This window comes from Molossus molossus, unplaced genomic scaffold (assembly GCF_014108415.1).
Source record: "Molossus molossus isolate mMolMol1 unplaced genomic scaffold, mMolMol1.p scaffold_m16_p_21, whole genome shotgun sequence".
NCBI classification, from domain to species: Eukaryota; Metazoa; Chordata; class Mammalia; order Chiroptera; family Molossidae; genus Molossus; species Molossus molossus.
The window spans coordinates 43,169,626-43,191,045 of NW_023425357.1; the positions used below are offsets into that span (position 1 = coordinate 43,169,626).

At 39.2% G+C, this 21,420-nt stretch overlaps 1 protein-coding gene across 2 annotated transcripts; it reads left to right on the forward strand.

The window, feature by feature from the left end:
* The first annotated feature begins 57 nt into the window (after positions 1-57).
* On the forward strand, positions 58-16,479 carry NUDT21 (nudix hydrolase 21). Of its 2 annotated transcripts, XR_004961092.1 has the most exons (8): positions 58-317; positions 3,671-3,871; positions 4,982-5,045; positions 9,752-9,841; positions 12,419-12,494; positions 13,324-13,438; positions 15,435-15,528; positions 16,223-16,479. XR_004961092.1 is itself a non-coding variant. In XM_036274230.1 (7 exons), the coding sequence occupies exons 1-7, from the start codon at positions 202-204 to the stop codon at positions 15,454-15,456; spliced, it is 684 nt and encodes a 227-aa protein (XP_036130123.1). In that variant the 5' UTR covers positions 58-201; the 3' UTR covers positions 15,457-15,539. The 2 variants fall into 2 exon arrangements, 1 of the variants encoding a protein (XP_036130123.1); XM_036274230.1 differs by lacking the exon at positions 16,223-16,479 and having other exon boundaries at positions 15,435-15,539.
* Positions 16,480-21,420: the final 4,941 nt, after the last annotated feature.

A 21,420-nucleotide genomic window follows, 5' to 3' on the forward strand; every position in this document is an offset into this window, starting at 1 on the left:
TTCTCGGCTAGGTTGGCCACCGCCTCTCTACTTCCTGCCGCCCGAGGCTCTGGATGCACTTCCGGCGTACGTACGCCTCCTCTTGCGTTCTCATGTTAATGGCGGGCGGCGGCTGCTGACAGGGACGCAGATAACCGCTGCCCGCACCGGGAAAGTCTCCCTGCCTCTCCCCCTTTCCGCTCACCGCCACTACTCGCCAACATGTCCGTGGTGCCGCCCAATCGCTCGCAGACCGGCTGGCCCCGGGGGGTCAACCAGTTCGGCAACAAGTACATCCAGCAGACCAAGCCCCTCACCTTGGAGCGCACTATCAACCTGTAAGTGCGGCCTGGCCTTCCCGCGCTGCCTTCGCCGGCTGACCCTTCAGGGAGCGCGGCTAAAGACTCCGAGCTTCTTCCGGCGCGCCCCCCGGCCCGCGTAGGCTCCACGCCTCCCCCTCCCCCACCCCCACCCCCATTTGCGAGTGCGCGCCTTTCTCCCTCCTACAGGCCCCTTGTTCTCCGGAGCCAGGGGGTTAGAGTCCTACTTGAGAGGGTTTTCCTTTTTCCGGAAAGAAGGCTTGCTCCCCTGCCCCTATATTCAGTCATGGGAAGAACCCTAGTGTGCTTTGAACTCATCCTTTCTTCCATCTCCCCGGAGATAACAGCGAAACGTGGTGTTCATCTTTCTAACAGTACGCTTGCAAGACCTGGTTATAACGCGTAGCTTTAGTTTTTCCTCTCTAACTGCTGTATTGCATTTCAGCTCACGAACATTCGTGTGCTTAGGGCAAGCTGGCCGCGGGGAGAGCGTCCTGTCGCCGAGTAGGCCCCACCTGGGAGGGTCGGTGCTGTTCCCGGGCTTTCAGACCTTGGAGGAGTCTAGTGTAACCCCAGGGGACCCGCTGTGGCTGCGTTTTGTGATCTACGCTTTTCGGTTTAAGCATTTAAAGCCATTGCATTTCCAGGTCACTCTCACAAGTAATCTCGCTGTGACAGGTAATTGGCATTTGAGCTGTGTCTTGCTCAAGAAATGGTCAGTATGAGAGTTTGTGAGGCACTGTGATGCAGGCTTTAATGGAGGAAAGTGGCCCCTTAATTCTTGTCAGTGTTAAAGTGCAAGGGTTTACTGAAATTGGTGTTTTGGTAGGACACTTTAGGTATTTTCTCCGTTTTATATTCAAATAAACGAATCCCCCCCCCCCCCCAGCGATTTGAAATAGAAAAGATGTTTATTGTTTTACTTGGCAAAACAGGTACTGGCTTGGAAATTTAGGTAAAAATGTTGGGCTTTATGAACTCTGTCATTAGTAGATAAGTTGTGTATATACAAGTGAACAGCTATTACGTTAACATAATAACATTTTAATTTCATATCACTTCATTTAAAAATCCTCATAAGATTCCCATGGAGTGGGAAAGGCAAATTGTTCCACTTTTAAAAAAAATGTGAAAGCACAGCTTCCAGATTACTTTTAGTGGTGATTAAAATTAGGGCTCACAGTTTTCCCTTGATTTGCCTTGAATATTGGATCATTTTGCACTAAGCCATTATGGAGAATTAACTTGGTGAAAATGTTTTAATCTTTGCTGTATTGAAGTTATGGATTGATGGATTTATAGTACTTTTACTCTCCTATATAAATACAGTATTCAGAAATAATCGTGTTGTAAACTCAATTTACATGTGTGAGTAATGATATAAGTTGAAAATAAGTCCTCTTTCCCCCAATATATTTTCTTTAGGAAATACTGCAGAAATGCCTATTTTATACCAGGCACTGGTAAAGAAGTAAGATGTGGTCCTTACTTTATAAAACTCACAGTGTGATGGCCGGTTTGGCTCAGCGGTTAGAGCGTCCGCCTGCGGTCCGGAGAGACCCGGGTTCGGTTCCCACTAAGGGCATGTACCTTGGTTGCAGTTTGTCCCCGGCCCTGGTTGGTCGTGCGGGTGGCAGCCACTCGATGTGTCCCTTTCACATCGATGTTTCCCTCTCTCTCTCTTCCTCTCTCTCTCTCCCACTCTGTCTGTACAAAAAATGGATAAATGTCCTCGGGTGAGGATAAAAAAAAACCCAAAAAAACTAGGAGAGATAATATGTATGTATCTGGGCTGGCACTGATTTCACAGCTGAAAATTACATTTCCTCTCTATTGCATCTCCTTATTGATGTGAGAGCTGGCTCTTGTAGTAGAGATGTTATGGCTATCCTTGCTTCTTTATAACTTTGTGTATGTGTGTGTGTGTGTGTGTATAATTTAAAAAAATTGCTGGCATCTAGTGCTGTGTGAGATTACTGCTACTAATGATGACAATGTTAGATTCAGCATTGGGATTACTGGGGAAGTTCTTTCTAAAAATCCTTAATGTACTCTGGAAATGGTATATTTTCGAGCTCCTTCATTTATGCTTAGAATTTGGATTCTGGAATTAATGTTTTAAGTTTTGGCAACCTTGATTTGTTCTCCTTTCAAGAATAGCAGAGGGAGTTAGTTATGTAGTTACAGACTTAATGTTAAGGCATTTTTATAGAATAGATATCTTGGGGATAGGCAATGTGGTCAAAGCATTCTTTTTTTTTTTTTTTTTTTTTATCCTCACCCGAGGACACTTTTTCATTCTTTGTTCAGATAGAGCAGGAGGGAGAGAGAGAGAGAAACATCGATGTGAAAGGGATGCATCGAGTGGCTGCCACCCGCACGACCAACCAGGGCCGGGGACAAACTGCAACCGAGGTACATGCCCTTAGCGGGAACCGAACCCGGGTTTCTCCGGACCGCAGGCCGACGCTCTAACCGCTGAGCCAAACCGGCCAGGGCAGGTCAAAGCATTCTTAATCAAAGGCTTCTTACTGTGAGTCTCATGATTGAGAGGTTGCAAGGCGATATGTGATATGAAAATATAAACGTGGCATTTTTAACTTTTTAAAGAAATATGTGATCTTTAGACAAGATAAAAACTATCTTCAACAATATGAGCCATATTTTGAATTCTTTTTTTTTTTTTAAACAAAATTTATCTTTTTTGTTGAAAGTATTACAGGTGAAAGGAGGAGAAAATATTCAGATTAGGTATGGTGGGCAGAAGAGTTGAATGAGGATAATGAATTAAATAAATGCAGAAAGATTAAAAGGTTTTAGAGGGGAAAGAAAAGTTCATCTGAAGAGGAAAGGGTTGTGGTATCAAAAATGTCTGAAGATAGTTGACTGGGAGAAATAGAAAACACAGGAGAGGTGATGGAAATTGTGGCTCAACTTGTAGAAAAAGAGATTAGCCATTAGCATCTGTAATTAATAAAATTTCTGATTAGCAGTTGGAGGAATCCAAAGGGACATGAGACAGCTTGGCATTGTTATTATACTAGCTGTGATCTAAAACCAGAGAATTACCATATGTCCAGATAACTACTTCTCTAAGCATTTAAGGGCCTTAAGAAGAGTGTTATCTACGCTTGCTTGAAAGTTCAAATGTGGAGTAGCAGGCTTGATCTAATAAAAGCTTTAGTTTTAGAGTCCCAAGATCTGGATTCTAGTCTCTTCTCTCTCATTAGTTGTGTAACTTTGGACAAACCCTATGTTTCTGAGTATAATATATACACTTTTTACCATTGTTTTTAAAATATATGTAGTTGGTATCTATGGTAAATTATAGTCTCCAGTTCTCATGTATAATATTTGTCTTTGGATCACAGGTACCCTCTTACCAATTATACTTTTGGTACAAAAGAACCTCTCTATGAGAAGGACAGCTCTGTTGCAGCCAGATTTCAACGCATGAGGGAGGAATTTGATAAAATTGGAATGAGGAGGACTGTAGAAGGGGTTCTGATTGTACATGAGCACCGACTACCCCATGTGCTACTGCTACAGCTGGGAACAACTTTCTTCAAACTGTAAGTGTTGGAAATTAACCACAAGACAGCTTTTAATAGGATTGCTGTTTTATGTAGCTTTGAAGTAATAGTTTTAGCTCTTAGACATTTATTTCAACAAGCATTGCTGTTCACGGAGTCTTTAGAACGAGAAAATCACAAGTAATTTTTCTCCAGGGCAGTGTTCATTTATTGCCTAACTAGAAATCTACATGTTTCTGTATATGGTTGATGTTAATGACTGAGCTTGATAGGAGCCCTGTTAAACAAATTGGTCCAAGTTCAATTGCTAGTTGTTATTGTAGGATTACTAAGAACAATTGATGTTATTTCTCAGGATGAATAGTGTTTCCTAGTCTTAAAATGGCTTGCATTATTATACATAAATTTTTAGTTTTACCATTTAAGCTAATCAATTTCTTTCTTTTTTTTTTTCTTATAAATATCCTCACCCGAGGACATTTATCTTCAGATGGAGTGGGAGGGGAAAAAGGGGGGAAAGAGAGAGAGAGAAAGAAACATCCATGTGAGAGAGACACACTGAGTGAGTGGTTGCCACCCACACGACCCCAACCATGGTCAGGGACAAACTGCAACTGAGGTACGTGCCCTTAGTGGGAACTGAACCGGGACTCTCCTGTCCGCAGGCAGACGCTCTAACCACTGAGCAAAACTGGCCAGGGCATACATTTCTTGATATATGTTTAGTTCACAACTATTTGACCAGATTGTACCAAAAGAGAGGCCTCAATTATTTAGGTTGGAGTTCTGGAAAAATGCCTTGTTCTTTAGACTTAAAGATTGTATTTCATTGTTCTCCGGGCATTTCTCGACTTCACTATTGCTAGATAGTTTCCAGAGAAAAGAGCCTGGGATGGACTTGTGGCTAGTAGTTGTGTAATGTTTACATTACGTTCTGTATTTTGTTCGTTTAAAATTAGGATTTGTGTACTGTTAGCCTGGTGAATGAACATGAATTCAGCTTTCTATTTCTAGCACATTCTTGATTGCCTCATTATGTGGCATTGAAACATGTGTTATTCAGTTACTTGATAGAAATAACTATTATGTTCTTCCTGTTATCTCAAAATTGCATTGAGTTGAAAGCTGAAATTCTTAACCTTTATGCAGACCTGGTGGTGAACTTAACCCAGGAGAAGATGAAGTTGAAGGACTAAAACGCTTAATGACAGAGGTATTTGTCTATTTAACCACTTTGACGGTTTTATTGTTGCCCTCATTAATACCATCCACTTACTGGACAACTAGGCATTTTATGTCTTGAGAAAAGGATAAATTTATTTTGACTATTTACTTTTCAATAAATACAACTTAAATCCTAGAGTGTTAGTATGCATAATGTTTATTTCCTGCAAGTTGAACTTATACTTACTTTATCTTATTTCTCCTTGAAATGTTTATGTAACAATAATGGTTAATAAAAGCCAATATTTGTTGGGCACTTATTGTGCCAGCTACTAAATGTTTTATATGCTGATAACTCCTTTAGTTATCACAGTAGCCCTAGGAAGTAGGTATTGTTTTAACTCTATTTTACTGAAAAGAAAACTGAGACACAGAGAGTTAAGTAACTTGTTGATGTTATACAGCTAGTGTGTGGTAAAGCTGGAGCTCTGAATCCAGTAGTTTTGTTCCATAGTAGGCCTTTAGAATTTTGACAAGAGAATGATTTTTTTAATACACATATTTTCATTTTTGCACATGTCTTTTGGTTTTTGCTCACCTGTACTGCTCTCTTAAATTTTTTTTTCCTTTGTTGATTTTAGAGAGGAAGGGAGAGGGAGAGAGAGATAGAAACATCGATGAGAGAGAACATTTATTGGCCGCCTCCTGCATGTGCCCTGATTGAGAATCGAACCAGCAACCTCTTGGTGCATGGGTCAACATGCAACCACTGGCCACACAAGCTGGGCACCTGTACTGCTTTTTAAAAATCATTCTCATGTCTGCCTTTGAAGATTTGGGGACAAATGCATAGATGCTGGAGGTTTTTGAGATTATAGGTTGTTTTTGTTATTAAATGTTTTTCTTTTTTAGCATGCAACCTGCCTCCCTCACTTAATTACAAAACTAACACATATTCTTTTTTTTTTTTTTTATCCTCACCCGAGGACACTTTTCCATTTTTTGTTCAGGTAGAGTGGGAGGGAGAGAGAGGAACAGAGAGAGAGAGAGAAACATCGACGTGAAAGGGACACATCGAGTGGCTGCCACCCGCACAACCGACCAGGGCCGGGGACAAACTGCAACTGAGGTACGCGCCCTTAGCGGGAACCGAACCCGGGTCTCTCAGGACCGCAGGCCGACGCTCTAACTGCTGAGCCAAACCGGCCAGGGCCAAAACTAATACATATTCTTTGCAAAAACCTTGGCAGATAACAGAGAAGTGGAAGGAGAAACAAAACTAAAGTAACCTATAATTCTACCACTTTGACCTATTGGTCTTTCTAGTAACTTTTAAATGCATTATTAATTTTAAATATTGTGCTGTTTTTGGATTTCTATTTACATGTGATAGATCGAACCTACTGCTTACCTTAACTCTTTCTCAAAACTCCACCAAAAAGGCACTAAAGGGGTTTTGAAAAAATCATACTCCAGTAGGGTTGAGGGAGTTCAGGATGAGATAATGACAAAAATTATTTAGAAGCTGGAAGGCAGATGGGCAAATCATAACTGACTTAGAAACTTCAGCCCAGCAGGAGGGCAGTTCAGAAGGGCAATTCAGGACCCAGCACTGCAGAACACTAGAAAGGCTGAGGAATTGGAGTTGCCTGGTGCCTATGAAAAGTAGGGCCATATATGGACTGAAAACGGGATTGGTTGACAATCTGTGTAAGATGTTTTTATATACCTAGATCTGTCTTCCCCACTCTACATTTAGGCAAAGTCTGGCTGGTGATTGATTCTTATAGAGATTGAATCATAAAACATTAAGCGATGAAAAAGTTGAGATGGGGAGAATAAGTGAAAGTTTACATTCTGAATAGTGAAACTTTTAAGCTTCCCCTACTAAGCTGATAGTTTGTTGACAGTTAGTTTTACTCCAGGCTGAAGGTGGAGGTTTTGTTTCTGGAGAAAGTGACTGATCAAAAACAAAGTCTCTCCAGATGATGACAGTTGGGAATCTTCCAAGGAATTAGTGTAGTCCTATCGTCGTGCTCACAGTGGTGACAGTTAAGCATCTTATTGCTTACCCTTATTTGTGAGCAGATATCCAAGTATCACCAGGCCTTTGGAGAAAGCTGCTTAACAAGAAAGAGATCAAAAGAAGCAAAAGAAACTCAACAGAGACTAAATTCAACAATAACAAAAATCATGATTAATATTCTTGGTGTAATAAAGGAGATATTGCATCTGTGCAACAGTGTATCATTAAAAAGATTATTCAACCAACAAAAAAGAACTCATGAATATTTTTGAAAGGTAGCAGAATGAAAAATTCAATATGGTTAAAAGATTGAGTTGAATAAATCTACCAGAAACTAGAACATAGATAAAATCAGTAGATAATTCTAGAAAGACCAATATAAACTACAGTCAACTATTGAACAATGCAAGGGTTAGAGGGTGCCAACTGTCTACACGGTCTAAAATCTACATACAACTTTTAACTTCCCCTAAAACTTCAGTAATAGGCTACTATTGACCTGAAGCCTTACTGGTTACATAAAATAGTTGACTAATGCATATTTTGTATGTTGTATATATTATGTACTGTATTCTCATGTTAAGTAAGCTAGAGAAAAGAAAATCATAAGAGAAAATACATTTACAATGTTTATTGAAAAAAATCTGTGTGTAAGTGGACCCACGCAATTCAAACCTGAGTTCAAGGGTCAACTGTATAGATAAATAGAACAGAGGAAAAGGAAGAATTTGCAAAGTAATAATTCAAGAAAATTTCCCAAACTCGAAGAGCATAAGTGTTCAGATTGAAAAGAGCTACTAGCATGCCCTCTATAATGAATGTTAAATGATTCATGCAAAGACATAGCATCATGAAATTTTAAATCAATGAAGATAAAGAGAAAATCCTAAAAGCTTCCAAAGTTGGTGGGTGGGGAGCAGAGACACAGCTTAAAGACAGGCTTCAAAATCAGAAATGGCATCAACTTCCCAGAAATAATACTGGAAACTAAAAGATCATGAAACATGCTTTCATAAATCTGAGGGAACATGATTTCTATCATAGAATTTTCTGTCTAATCAAACTACATCAAGTATGTTCGTAAAATAAAGTTATTCCCAAATATACAGAGTTTCCAAAACTGTTCTCTCTCATACCTTTTCTCAGGAAGCTACTGGAGGGTATTCACTACCAAACTAAGAAAGAAGATACAGTATTCAGAATATAGAGAAGATTTAGCAGCACAGGAGAAAGGGAAAGGGAAGCCTAGTTAGGACTCCAGCTATGAAGCAGGGCTGAGAGCATCTACAGATTGGCGCAAGATGATAGAAAAATGTCTCTTAAGAAAAATGAAACTAATAGAATAATTGATATTGCAGTTGAGAAGAAATGTAATCTCTGTAGAAAATGTGGGGATGAAATTAGTGATAGCAAATTAAATGGAATAGCTATTAACTCCTCCAAAAAGGGGTAGTTGTACAAGTGAGGAAATGCAGTTGTCGTTGGTAAGCATTTAGCTCTGTTGTATTTGATTCAACTACTCATTAATTTAAATACTGAATATTGACTTAAATATTGATAGTGGTAGGACAGTGGAAGAGAAGGTATGTAATGGGGATGTGGTTTTAAGATCTCAGTTCTCATCCACAGTACAGGATGTTAATCAGTGGGGATTTTTTAGGTTTTTAAGAATGAAAAGTAATCAAGAAATGGTCATAAAAATGTTTTAAAAATGTAACTACAGTGGAGAAACCTGACAAACACTACCTCAGCCAGGTGATCAAGGTCAGTATCAATAAGTCATATTGATAGAATGTACCCTTGAAATGATGTGATGAGAATGGCACTTTACCCCTGTGATCTTCCTTTCTAACTCCCCCAAATCCATAACCCCAGTATCATTGAGGGATATTCTTCAAAATACCTAACCAGTACTCCTCAAAACTGTCAAGATCATAAAAAACCAGGGAAGTCTGAGAAACCGTGTAGAGGACCCTAACTCCAACTAAATACGATGTGATATCCTAGATGGGATCCTGGAACTGAAAAGGAATTTAGTTAAAACCAAGGATATCTGAGTAAAGTGTGGACTTCAGTTAATAATAAGGTATTAACATTGGTTCATTAGTTGCCACAAATGTGCTATACTAATGTAAGATGTTAATAATAGGAGAAACTGGGTATGGAATATATGAGATAAATGATTTGTTTAAAAACAAGAAAAATATTGTGGTAAACAGCTAAGAGTTGAAAGTGATAATGGGTGAAATGGGACAGGCAACTGCTCTTTGTCGTTATGAACTTATAGAACCATTTTTTGACTAATTAAAACAGAGTACAGCTTTGATTAAAACAACATAAATTTAATGTTATGCAGAATCATAAAAAGGAAAATTGTGAATTTTGCACACTTATTTTTGTAACTTGGTGGGTGATTTACAGAAGCTATAGCTGATTCTATAAAAACTGTATACCATTGGCTGATATAGGTAATTGATTACCTTTGATTTTTTACGTATAGCCAGGGTATAATAACATATTGATCCTCTCTGGTTATATTGATTGCCAGTTTTGAACTAACAGTGTGTCTTGGGCAGAGTGACAAACATAGTAATAAATTATAGAAAGGAAGTCCATATGGAAAGCATGTCTCTATTAGGAGTGCTTCCAAAAAATTCTTTTCATTGAAGAAGGGTATTACAGGTATGTATATTTTGTTGTTTACTGGTCATGTCTTTTCTTTTGGACAGATACTAGGTCGTCAAGATGGAGTCCTGCAAGACTGGGTCATTGATGACTGCATTGGTAACTGGTGGAGACCAAATTTTGAACCTCCTCAGGTCAGTGTTCAGTTATGTTTGCTGTGCATTTGGGGAAGTAGGAAACTGGTTTAGTTCTAGCCATTTAAAAAGATTATATAGAATTTGACTCGAAATTTCTTCTTACCCTTAATTTAGGTAAAACATTTTAAATTCAGGCATTTTTCTTTTAAAGGAAAATTTCAAATATAGGGAAAATAGTAAGAGTAAATATATCCTGTTACCTGTCATCCACCTTCAATGGTTAGTTGGTTCCCTGTCTCCTCCTCTCCCTTTCCCCCTCCCCTCTTTGTTAGTCCTCATCCGAGGATATTTTTTAGAGAGAGTGGAAGGAAGGTAGGGACGAGAGAGAAGCATCAATGTGAGAGATACACATGGATTGGTTGCTTCCCGTACATGCCCCAACTAGGGCCAGAGATCGAACCTGAAACCCAAGTATGTGCCCTTGACCGGAATCTAACCCTTTGGTCCTCTGGCTGATTTTAACTGCTGAGCCAAACGGGCCAGGGCTTGCTCTTTCTTTCTTGATTTTTTTTTTTTTTTTAAAGAGAGAGAGTAAGGGGTGGAGGGGAGAAAGAGAAAAAGAGAGAAAGAAACAAGCATCGATTTGTTGTTCCACTCATTTATGCATTCATTTGTTAATTCTTCCTTGTGTCCTGACCAGGGATCAAACCTGTAACCTTGGCATATTGGGATGATGCTAACCAACTGAGCTACCTAGCCAGGGCCCCCATCCCCCATCCCCCCCCCCCCCCCCCCCCCCGCCCCTTGTAATTTATTTGTTAATGGAAAGTAGGCTACTTAAAGTCCTTAGTGTTGCTGATTTCGTTCCCTGTTGTCATTGAACGTGTAGCTCTTTATCCTCTCCTGTAAATTGATAGTTAGATCAATAGATTGGATTTGGTCTCAGTTTTTTGGGAGGGTAGGTATGAGACTTTTCAGAGGTGGTATATTGTTTATTTATTGTTGCCTAATATATTACCCCAAAACTTAGCAGCCTAAAACAAGAAACATTTATTTTATTATTACTATTTTTTAATCCTCACCCGAGAGCATTTTTTTTTTTCCCCATTTATATTCAGACAGCTTGGGGTGGGGAACAGAGAGAGAGAGAGAGAGAGAGAGAGAGAGAGAAAGAAACATCGGCGTAAGAGGCACACATCAGTTGGTTGCCTCCTGCACGACCCCGACCAGGGCTGGGGACGAACCTCAACCGAGGCACGTGCCCTTGACCGGAATTGAACCCGAGACTATTTGGTCTGCAGGCTGACACTATAACCGCTGAGCCAAACCAACCAGGGCAGTAAACATTTATTATCTTAGTTTCTCAGGATCAGGTACCTTGGAGCTGCTTAGCTGCTTGTTTCTGGCTCATGGTCTCTTGTGAAGTTTTGGTCAAGTTGTCAGCTGGCATTGCATCATCTCAAGGCTGGACTGAGGCTTAAGGATCTGATCCCAAGCTCACATATGTGGTTCTTAGCAGACCTCTCAGCTCCTTGGCTGTTAACCTAAGGCCTTAGCTGCCATGAGAGCATCTTCATAGGGCAACTCCCAGTAAGACAGCTGGCTTCCCCCAAGTCTGTGATCCAAGAGATGGGAACAGTGACAGAAAGAGTGCCCAAGTAGGAAGGTGCAGTCTTTTAGAACCTAATATTGGTGGTGACATACTGTCAGTTCTGCTGTGTACTTTCAGTCACACAAACCCACATAGTTCATTGTGGGAGGCAGTGACACTGGTGTGGATACCAGGAGATGGGGACCATTGGAGGTCTTCTTGGAGGTTGGCTATCATGGGTGGTATTATGTACTTTCATCAGGAATGTTATAATGTCTGGTTGTCCCCCCACCCCTTTTTTTTTAATCCTCACCTGAGGACAATTTTGCATCCATCTTTAGACAGAGTGGGAGGAAGAGAGAGAGAAACATCGATGTGAGAGAGACACATGAAGTGGTAGCCACCGACAGGACCCCAACCGGGGCTGGGGACAAACCACAACCGAGGTACATGCCCTTAGCGGGAACTGAACCCTGGACTCTCTAGGTCTGTGGGCTGACACATGCAGGAGGGCATGCAGGAAGCAACCAATCAATATCCTCTCTCATTGATGTTTCTCTTTCTCTCTCTCTCCTCCCCCTCCCTTCTTCTCTCTAAAAATCAATAAAGAAAAAAAATTAAAAAATAAAATAGCACTACTTGATACTGGACTTTCATTGTGTTGTAAATTTCTCAAGCTGTAAATCCTGTGTCTACTTATTTGTCCTAAATGGTTGAATAGTTCACTATTTGTTGTTTTGTATTTATTAAAGTATTTCTTTATTGGTACATCTGTTAGGTGCTAGATCCTGGTAAAGGGAAGACTAGAAAGGATTCTATTTCTCTCGGCAGTTTGCGCTGTATTGAGGAATACACATGTACAGAAATAAATGAAGCCATAGGATATATGTTAAAATAAAATTATTTTGGGGTTATGAGAAACTTGGTCTTAAAGGGTTGATTATTTTGGTTAAAGGTCTGAAATGGGAGAAGTTGATAAATAGAGGCACAGAAGTATAAGGGATGTCTTGGCAACAATGAATTATTCTTTTTTGTTATTTTAGTATCCATATATTCCTGCGCATATTACAAAACCGAAGGAACATAAGAAGTTATTTTTGGTTCAACTTCAAGAGAAAGGTAAGTTATTTTGTTTATGAATGCAGTTATCTAAAAACTTCTGTAGAGTAATTTTAAAAAATACCTCTATTTGTCTTTTCTTCAAGTTCCTTGAGTTTTTGGATTTACTATAAAATTAAAAACACATAGCACGTTTATACAGAATTACCTAGTTTTTCTCATAGATGTGCCAGTCACATACCACTGGGGGAAAAGTAAGTTGAACTAGAGCCTAACATACCAGGTGAATTGGTTGTGGCTTTTTAATAGCATTTTAAGGCTTGTAGTGCATTTTAACAAGTAATTATCCCATTTCTTATTAATACTCTTAAAGTAGAATCCAAAATAAATTACAAATTCCTTCTGCCCTTCCTCCCAGGGCCAAAACTTATATAAGGTGCTCTTGGTTGTTAATAGCATAGATCTCTTTAGAGAGTCAGTTTCAAAGCTCTCACTATGGACTTTGCTTAAAAGACAGAACCAAAATGTATTAATGAGAATTATCATTTTCCACAAATGTTTTTCAAATGTAAGATTGGTAATTACTTTACAAATGAAGTGGAAGCCGTGATTATAGAAGAAACTAGAGCCCTGGCCAGTGTGGCCCAGTTGGTTGGGCATGGTCCTATGCATTGAAAGGTTGCCAGTTCCATTCCTGGTCAGGGCACATGCCCAGGTTTCAGGCTTGAACTGATTGATATTTTGCTCTTGCATTGATGTCTCTCTCTCTCTCTCTCTCTCTCTCTCTCCACCTCTACCTCTCCCTTCGTCTCTCTCTAAAAAAAGTTAAAAAAAATATTTAAAAAGAAAAGAAATTAGAGAAAATGAATACTGCTTTGTTTTATTTTAGCCTTGTTTGCAGTCCCTAAAAATTACAAGCTGGTAGCCGCACCATTGTTTGAATTGTATGACAATGCCCCAGGATACGGACCCATCATTTCTAGTCTCCCTCAGCTTTTGAGCAGGTATGGAATGTTGAACATTTGTGGTTGATTCATCTAAGCTGCCAGATTTAAAATACTCTGAGTCACTTGAGAAAGGGTAGTTCATGGATTTGGGTCTTTAAGGAAGTTAAGACAGCAGATGGACCTTTATGACATGTGTAAACCATAGATTAAACATGAATGACTAAAAGTGGCCCTGACTTGCAGCATGACATTCTGGTATTTGTGTAATTGCTCTTTCCCAAATTTGATACTCTTTACATTTAAGTTTGAAGTCTTCAGTCAAAGAAGGGATGGAAAAATAGTAGTTAGCAATGTACAATAAATATGAAGGGAGTTATCTATGTGAAAATGTGGAGATTGACCCTGGCTGGTTTTGCTCAGCGGTTAGAGCATTGGCCTATAGACCAGCGAGTCCTGGGTTTGGTTCCCGCCAAGGACACGTACCTTGGTTGCAGTTAGTCCCTGGCCCCGGTTGTGGTTGTGTGGGTGGCAACCACTTGATGTGTCTCTCTCACATCAATGTTTTTCTCTCTCTATCCCTCCCACTTTCCCTCCTGCTCTATCTAAAAAAAAGAAAATGTGGAGATTGAATCTCTTGGTGTAATATATTCTTTTCTTTCTGGAACCTACTGTATTTAGGGCCAAATTGGAACATGTGGGATTAAGTCCTGAATTTTTACATGGAGTTAGAAATATTCTTTTAAGGCAGAGTGATGAGAAGTGCATTTTTTAAAGCTGACTCATACTGGTTGAGCTCCTTAGAGCCACCCCAGCAGAATAGCATGATGGTTAAGAATACAGATTCTGCGGTCAGTGTTTGGATTTGATTTCCATCTTCAGTACATCTGACAATGTGACCATGGACACACAGTTATACCCACTGCCTCTTTTTTTTTTTTTTTTAATTCTCACCTGAGGACATTTTTCCATTTTTTGTACAGATAGAGTGGGAGGGAGAGAGAGGAAGTGATAGAAAGAAACATCGATGTGAAAGGGACACATCGAGTGGCTGCCACCACACGACCGACCAGGGCCGGGGACAAGCTGCAACCGAGGTACGCGCCCTTAGCGGGAACCGAACCCGGGTCTCTCAGGACCGCAGGCCAACGCTCTAATCGCTGAGCCAAACCGGCCAGGGCGCCTCTTTCTTATCTGTAAATGGGGATGGTAGTGCCCACTACGTAGAATTTCGAGAAACAAATGAAATAACACAAAGTGCTTATAATAGTGCCAAGTACCTGGTAAGTGCTTAATAAATGTTAGTTTAAAAACAATTCCAGTAGTCATTTTGCCTTCTTTGAAAGCTTGTTGAGTAAAATTGCCCTTTCTATTTTGTTACACTATCATGCTTCATCTTTTGCTCCTCTGCTTTAATTTGCTGATGGGTTACAAGTTGAAGAATGGGATATGAAGAAAAATCATAGTATTTATTTATTTAAACACCACCTATCGGGTCAGGAACTGTGCCGAGTGGTCAGAATACAGTGAAGTGTAAAAACTTTTCCTCAGGGAACATATTAGTGGCTAATTAATCAAATTTAGACTCACTTTTTTATTATTATAAGTGTTCAACAACATTTAATGTGTAAGATGTGACAGATGAGAGAAAAGTGTGTCTCGGTATAGACTATACCAAAAATGTAAAGGGAGGGCAAAGAAATAATGTCTTTATTATCTAATGCAACAATCTTCAACTGATGTGCCACAAGAATATTTAAAACATTCAATACTTGACTATTTACTCAGAGGCACTAACTCTTTTCTCTTAGATTGTCAAATAAAAAAATGGCAACAGCCAACATAACAATAGCCATCTGATGTGAATGAATCACAATTATACTTACTTTTTTTTTGGTCAGATTGGCAAAATATATATCTTTTGGTGGGCAGCAGAATTTTAGTAATTTGTTTATGTGTGCCATGAGATGAAAAAAGTTGAAAATAGCTGATCTAAGGTAAAAACTATGTAAAAGATACTGTTTTTAATAAAGCTTTTGTTCTTTTTAAAATCCAGGTTCAATTTTATATACAACTGAACTCCTGCACAGTGGAGAAGTGAAAGAGGCCGTCTCTGTGAGCACAGCTCTGCACAGCATAGAATAAACATGGTAGAAACGTTTGTTTGTTTTGTTTCTTTCCCAACCCCTAAATTGCCACCTGCTTTCCATTGTTTGAATAGTGAAGTTGATATGAAGAACTAGATAGTGGTGTAAACATGTGATAGTGTTTAATTTGCTTTTGTTTCTACTTATACAATTTTGTACATTAAAGAAAGTGGATTTCTTTCTATTTGTTTTTTTTTTTTTTTAATTTCACATTAAACTTGTAAAATTCTTACAGGTGAGGATTGTTTTTTTTTCTCTCCCCTCTAGGCTGGTGAATGTTCAGAGACAATGACAGGTTTAAGTCAGTCCAGTTTATGGGACCCTTGCTCGGGTACAATTCTTGAGAGTTCATTCTAAGACTAGGTTGAGATCTTTGTGATGAGGATCTTCTTTTACTTTTGGGATGAATGAGTCCATGGTGCAACTCCTGCACCAAATTTTACACTCTGATGAGTTGTATTACAGCAGAACTTCCAGTATGTTGCTGACTGGTACATTCTATACTGGTTCAGCCAGACCTTAGCTTACAAGCAGTAAGCTAAACATGGGAAACCAGTAAAATGAGCTAGGTCTGGGAAAGTCATGGGAAATGGTATAGAAAGAGATGGATCTAGAGCTCATTTAGAGTTTTTTCTTCACATAATCAGGCTATTAATTATTTGAGCTATTCTGACTTTTGTGTCTTGGTTATTTTTAGGGCCATGGTAAAATGGCGATTTGTAAAGGAAGTTTCTAAAAGTGGGTGAGTTAGGTTTTGAACTTTTGGATTGCAAAATTATTTCAATTAACTTGAAGGTATATCCATAGAGATGAAAATTTGATTTTAGCAAGTGACACAAAACCTTTTCAAAAATATGTTAGAATAATCTGAAATTTAAGGACAGGATAGGGGATAGATTTTTGTCAGCCTAAGAGAAAAACAACAAATTTAAAAAATACTGCTAAATTAGTGTCAAATTTAAAGGAATAAAAACTAATCTTAGGGCAAAGGAGTTTGCTGGCTGTGCCATTGTTTAATGGTCAAAATGTATTGTGTATGCCTTGTTACAAACTTGTTGACTGTAGGCTTAATGTAAAGGAAGTCTTGTAAGATACAGCTATTTAAAGAAAAGAGATTGACATAGTTAAGTTTTTAATAGAAGTGAACTTTTGATTAGTTCTTACAACTTTATGGTACTGATCACGGGGATATTCTCCTGAGTATTGGGTGATATGAAAGGTGTATTATGTGTTTTTCTCTATTTAGACTTGAGAAAGTCAGACCAAGAGTGTCTGAGCATTTCTATTTATAAACATTTAAATTCATTTAGTTGAGATCCTCTCAAACCTTCACATCGTTTCGTATCAAGTAGTGACTGTAACTGTGCCTGTGCTCTAGTAGGTGAGCACCACCTGCAGGACCAAAAATGACCAGTGTTTCCTTTGAAGAAGCCACTAGTTCTGTGAAGAGTCCTCTTCCCTCAAGGGCTAACAGTCCTGCCCTCTGGTTTACCTTAGCATATTTCATGTTTTTCTCTTTCCTTTATTGGTTTTAGAGAGAGAGGAAGGGAGAGGGAAAGAGAGATAGAAACATTGATGAGCGAGAACATTGATTGGCCACCTCCTGCATGCCCCCCACTGGGGATCGGGCCCACAACCCGGGCATGTGCCCTGACCGGGAATTAAACTGGTGACCTCTTGGTGCATGGGTTGTTGCTCAACCACTGAGCCATACTGGCCGGACTACCTTAGCATATTTTTAATTTATTATAATTTTATTGGTGAGCTCACTGATTAGCTGGGTCCTAAAAAATTGGGGAAGGCAGCCCTGGCCGGTTTGGCTCAGTGGTTGGAGCGTTGGCCTGCAGTCCAGAGAGACCCGAGTTCGGTTCCGGCTAAGGGCGTGTACCTCCGTTGCAGTTTGTCCTGGCACTGGTTGGTCGTGCGGGTGGCAGCCACTCGATGTGCCCCTTTCACGTCGATGTTTCTCTCTCTCTCTCTCTCTCTCTCTCTCTTCTTCTCTCTCCCTCCCACTCTATCTGAACAAAAAATGGAAAAAAATGTCCTCGGGTGAGGATTAAAAAAAAAAAAATTGGGGAAGGCAGAGATGGAGAGACCTTGATCCAGCCCACTTTCCATGATTGCTTCTGGAATTCAAGTGAAAAGCTACAGTGACCATATTTCAGACCACGTTAGCTCTTGCCATTGGGGTGGGTGGAAAGAGGTAGATTTTATTTTGTTTTGGTGTGATTTATAAATTGCTGTCAGTAAAGGAGTAAGTTGAAGAGTCATTTGAAGCCACTCATGTCCTTTGTAACTTAAGCTTTGACCTAGAAATTCTTTTTTGATCAGTGCTTCCCAGTGTAAGTGCTTGAGTTAGTCATCCCTCTGCTAGGGCCTAAATGAAAAAAAAACCTTTGATTTAAGCTGGCTGGGTTATTAACCTTGGAATGGAAAAGATCTAGTTTTGAATGTAAGACTCATAATACACAAACACCAATTTTTAAAACTGCTTTTAAACTGATCATTTGTAGTTGTATCCCTACACTTGTTCTGGTTTCTGGAAGAAAATAGAGAAGTTTAAATCTGATGTATTCCTACAGCATTAGAAAAGGGTACAAGGGCACTATTTAACACGAAAGTCTTTTGATAAATAAGTTCTTATCACACTTTTCCAAGAACTCACAGTCTTAAATTGTGCATTCCATTTCTCTACATACCAAATACTGAATCGTTTTTAAATGAGCTCTTGATTAACTGACAGATTTTTGACTGCCTTCTGTGTTCCAGGTTTGTTTATAAATGAGAGCACTCTTTTATATTGCATAACTACAATATTTGTCATGTTATTTTCCCTGAGTAATCCAAGGTAGTATATATTTTGTATAAAAGTACTACATGGCACTGGGAAATATTCAGTAGGTTGAAGGGGAAAAAACCCCAAAAGTTTAACTCAAATGTTTTAAATCATAGCATTGACATCCCTTTGAAGAAAAATGACATTTGTGTTTTTTTCCCTAAGTGATGAAGACTTGTGATTTTTAGAGAAGTAGATAATACTTAAAATGGCATATGCTAATTCTGTAAATTTGTACTTTTAACAGCAGGTCTGGGTTTTTATCATTGTCTTACCTTGTAACTGGCATTGTGTGGTTAAATTATTTGGATATTTAAGAGTTCCGTTAAGGAAACATTTTGTTTGGGTAGAATAAGCAAATCAGTCTACTCTTTTTCTTCCATGATTAATTAGAAGTGAGAGGTAGAGGTCCTCCAGATTCAGCAGGCTAGCAAGCAGTCAATTCAAAATCCCTTTCCTTAAAATGATGTGACTCTTATGCTGTCAGGTTTTTAATGACTTTTCTTTTTCTTAATGACTTTTTTTTTAAATTTATTTTTTTATCCTCACCTGAGGACAGTTTTGCATTTATCTTCACATAGAGTGGGAGGGAGAGAGGGAGGAAGAGAGAGAGAGACATTGATGTGAGAGACACATCAAGTAGTTGCCACCCACACAACCCCAAATGGGGCTGGGGACAAACTGCAACCAAGGTACATGCCCTTAGCGGGAACTGAACCCAGGACTCTCTGGTCCGCAGGCCGATGCTCTAACTGCTCAGCCAAACCGGACAGGGCTTAATGACATTATTTTTTATAATCCTCACTGGAGGATATTTTTTCCATTGATTTTTTTTTTTTTTTAGAGAGGGTGGAAGGGGGGCGAGAGAGGAGAGAAAGAGAAACATTGATGTGAGAGAGACACATTGATTAGTTGCCTCCCATGCCCCATCAGGGGCCAGGGATTGAACTTGCAAACCAGGTACATGCCCTTGACTGGAAATCGAATCAGAGATCTTTTGGTGTGTGGGCCAGAGCTGTAACCATTGACCCACACCGGCCAGGGCTTGTTGAGTTTATTTTTATAAGTATCTGCTTGGTTACTTGAGATGATGATGGAATAGCTTTTCTACATTGGAGTTCCTCAAACTTAATGTTTTTACTAGTTCATAGTGTTGGGGACGACAGTATGTGCCCATCACTAAGACTTTCAGAGAGAGTGCAGTTTTGTATGTCACATGGCCAGAGAAGGATTAGTGGATTTTTATTATAACGCAAGTCAGCTTCTGCAGCATAAGGTTTTATTTCTCATATTTATTATACTTGTTTTCTATCACTTATTTGGGTTAAACTAGATTTGCTTCAGTTTACCTTTGTTGTTTAAATATGTGATGAGAAACAGTACTGTAATTTTTACTTAAGCCATAAAAGACATTTTAGGGTCAGCTCGTATTATATTTATTAGACTTATTTTGAGAAAAACAGACTAAAGCCTAAGTAAGTCTAGATTAAGCTAGTTTAGGTATAGTTTATATTTTAGTGATGGGTTGCATTGTGAGACTAGAGATAGATCAGGGAATTATATTATGTATGCTGTTTTGTTGAGGGAAGGATCACTACATTTATAAACTTAAACTTTTGGTTACTGTGTTCACATCCTAGAGTACAGGCATCATTTATATTTGTGCTTGGAGAATTTTTCTTGTATTAAGTTTTCTTATAAATTTATAGAAAATGTATAAAAAGAACTGAAGTTTTGGTTATATATTTTTATATTTGTAAAGTAAAAGTTTGATTAAAATGGTCACTGTTCTTTTTAAATTTTATTTTATTGTCATTTCAATTAAAACAATGTAAAACAATGACTCTGTGAATGTGCTTGTGGCTACAATTAGAAATCCTGTAGGCTTCTTTTTCCGTGTCTGTGGCCAGGGGCCATTTGGTAAGAGGCAGCTCAGCCTTAGAGCAAGGGCCTGAAGACCTGGCACACCAGTGTTGCCCTCCCTTGCACTCCATTGTGTGATAGAAGTGCACTAAGGCGGACTCAGTATCCTGCATTGTGAAGGGGGTCACACTGCATAGGGAACCTGAAGACACATTTATTTATTTAAAAAAAATTTTTTTTTCTTTAGCGATTCTAAAGAGAGAGGAATTGAGAGGGAGAGAGAGAGATGGAAACATCAATGAGAGAACATCGATTGGCCACCTCCTGCATGCCCCACACTGAGGATCAGGCCCCACAACCTAGGCATGTGTCCTGGCTGGGAATTGAACTGGTGACCTCTTGGTGCATGGGTCGACGCTCAACCACTGAGCCACACCGGCTGGACTGAAGACCCATTTAGAAGTTGCCACATAATTGTGTTAACTGTGTCGTTATATCACTGGTGACTCAGTTTCTTCACCTGTAAAGACAGTGTTGATTCCAATGTGTGTTTGTTTTTTCAAACTTGCCTGACGTCATGATGTTCTGTGACACCATGCTTGCTGCTTATGTAATACGGTGTACATTAATTTCAGCATCTTAAGTGGAAATTTATCGAAGATATGAGACATACATGTGATAAAATCATAGCCTTGAGGCTGCTTTATATCTGAACAAAACCTGATAAAGTTATTGCGAAGTTCTGAAAAATTATGAAAGAAAAGCTAAAAATTGAAATGTACCCATTAACTTAGTTTTTTCCATACAAACTTGAGAAGTTAGTTATTTTCCCTCATCTGCTGGATATTGTAATGGGACACATTGGTCCCACTTAGGGAAACACCAGAATTCCATGGGAGTACATTTAAGGCTACTGGATTAGACAACAAAGTTTACCTCCTAGGGTGTTGAGAATCTTAAAACTACTCATCCTTTCTCACCGGATAGTGAAAATCAAGTAAGATCATGAATATGAAAGGATTTCAAGTATTTTATTTATTTATTTTCATTCTTACCCAAGAATATTTTTCTATTTGTCTTCAGACAGTGGGAGACGGGGAGAGGGAGAGAAGGGGAGAGAGAGAAACATTGACGTGAGAGGGACATATCTACTGGTTGCCTCCCCTATAACCCCGACCAGGGCCGGGACCGAACTG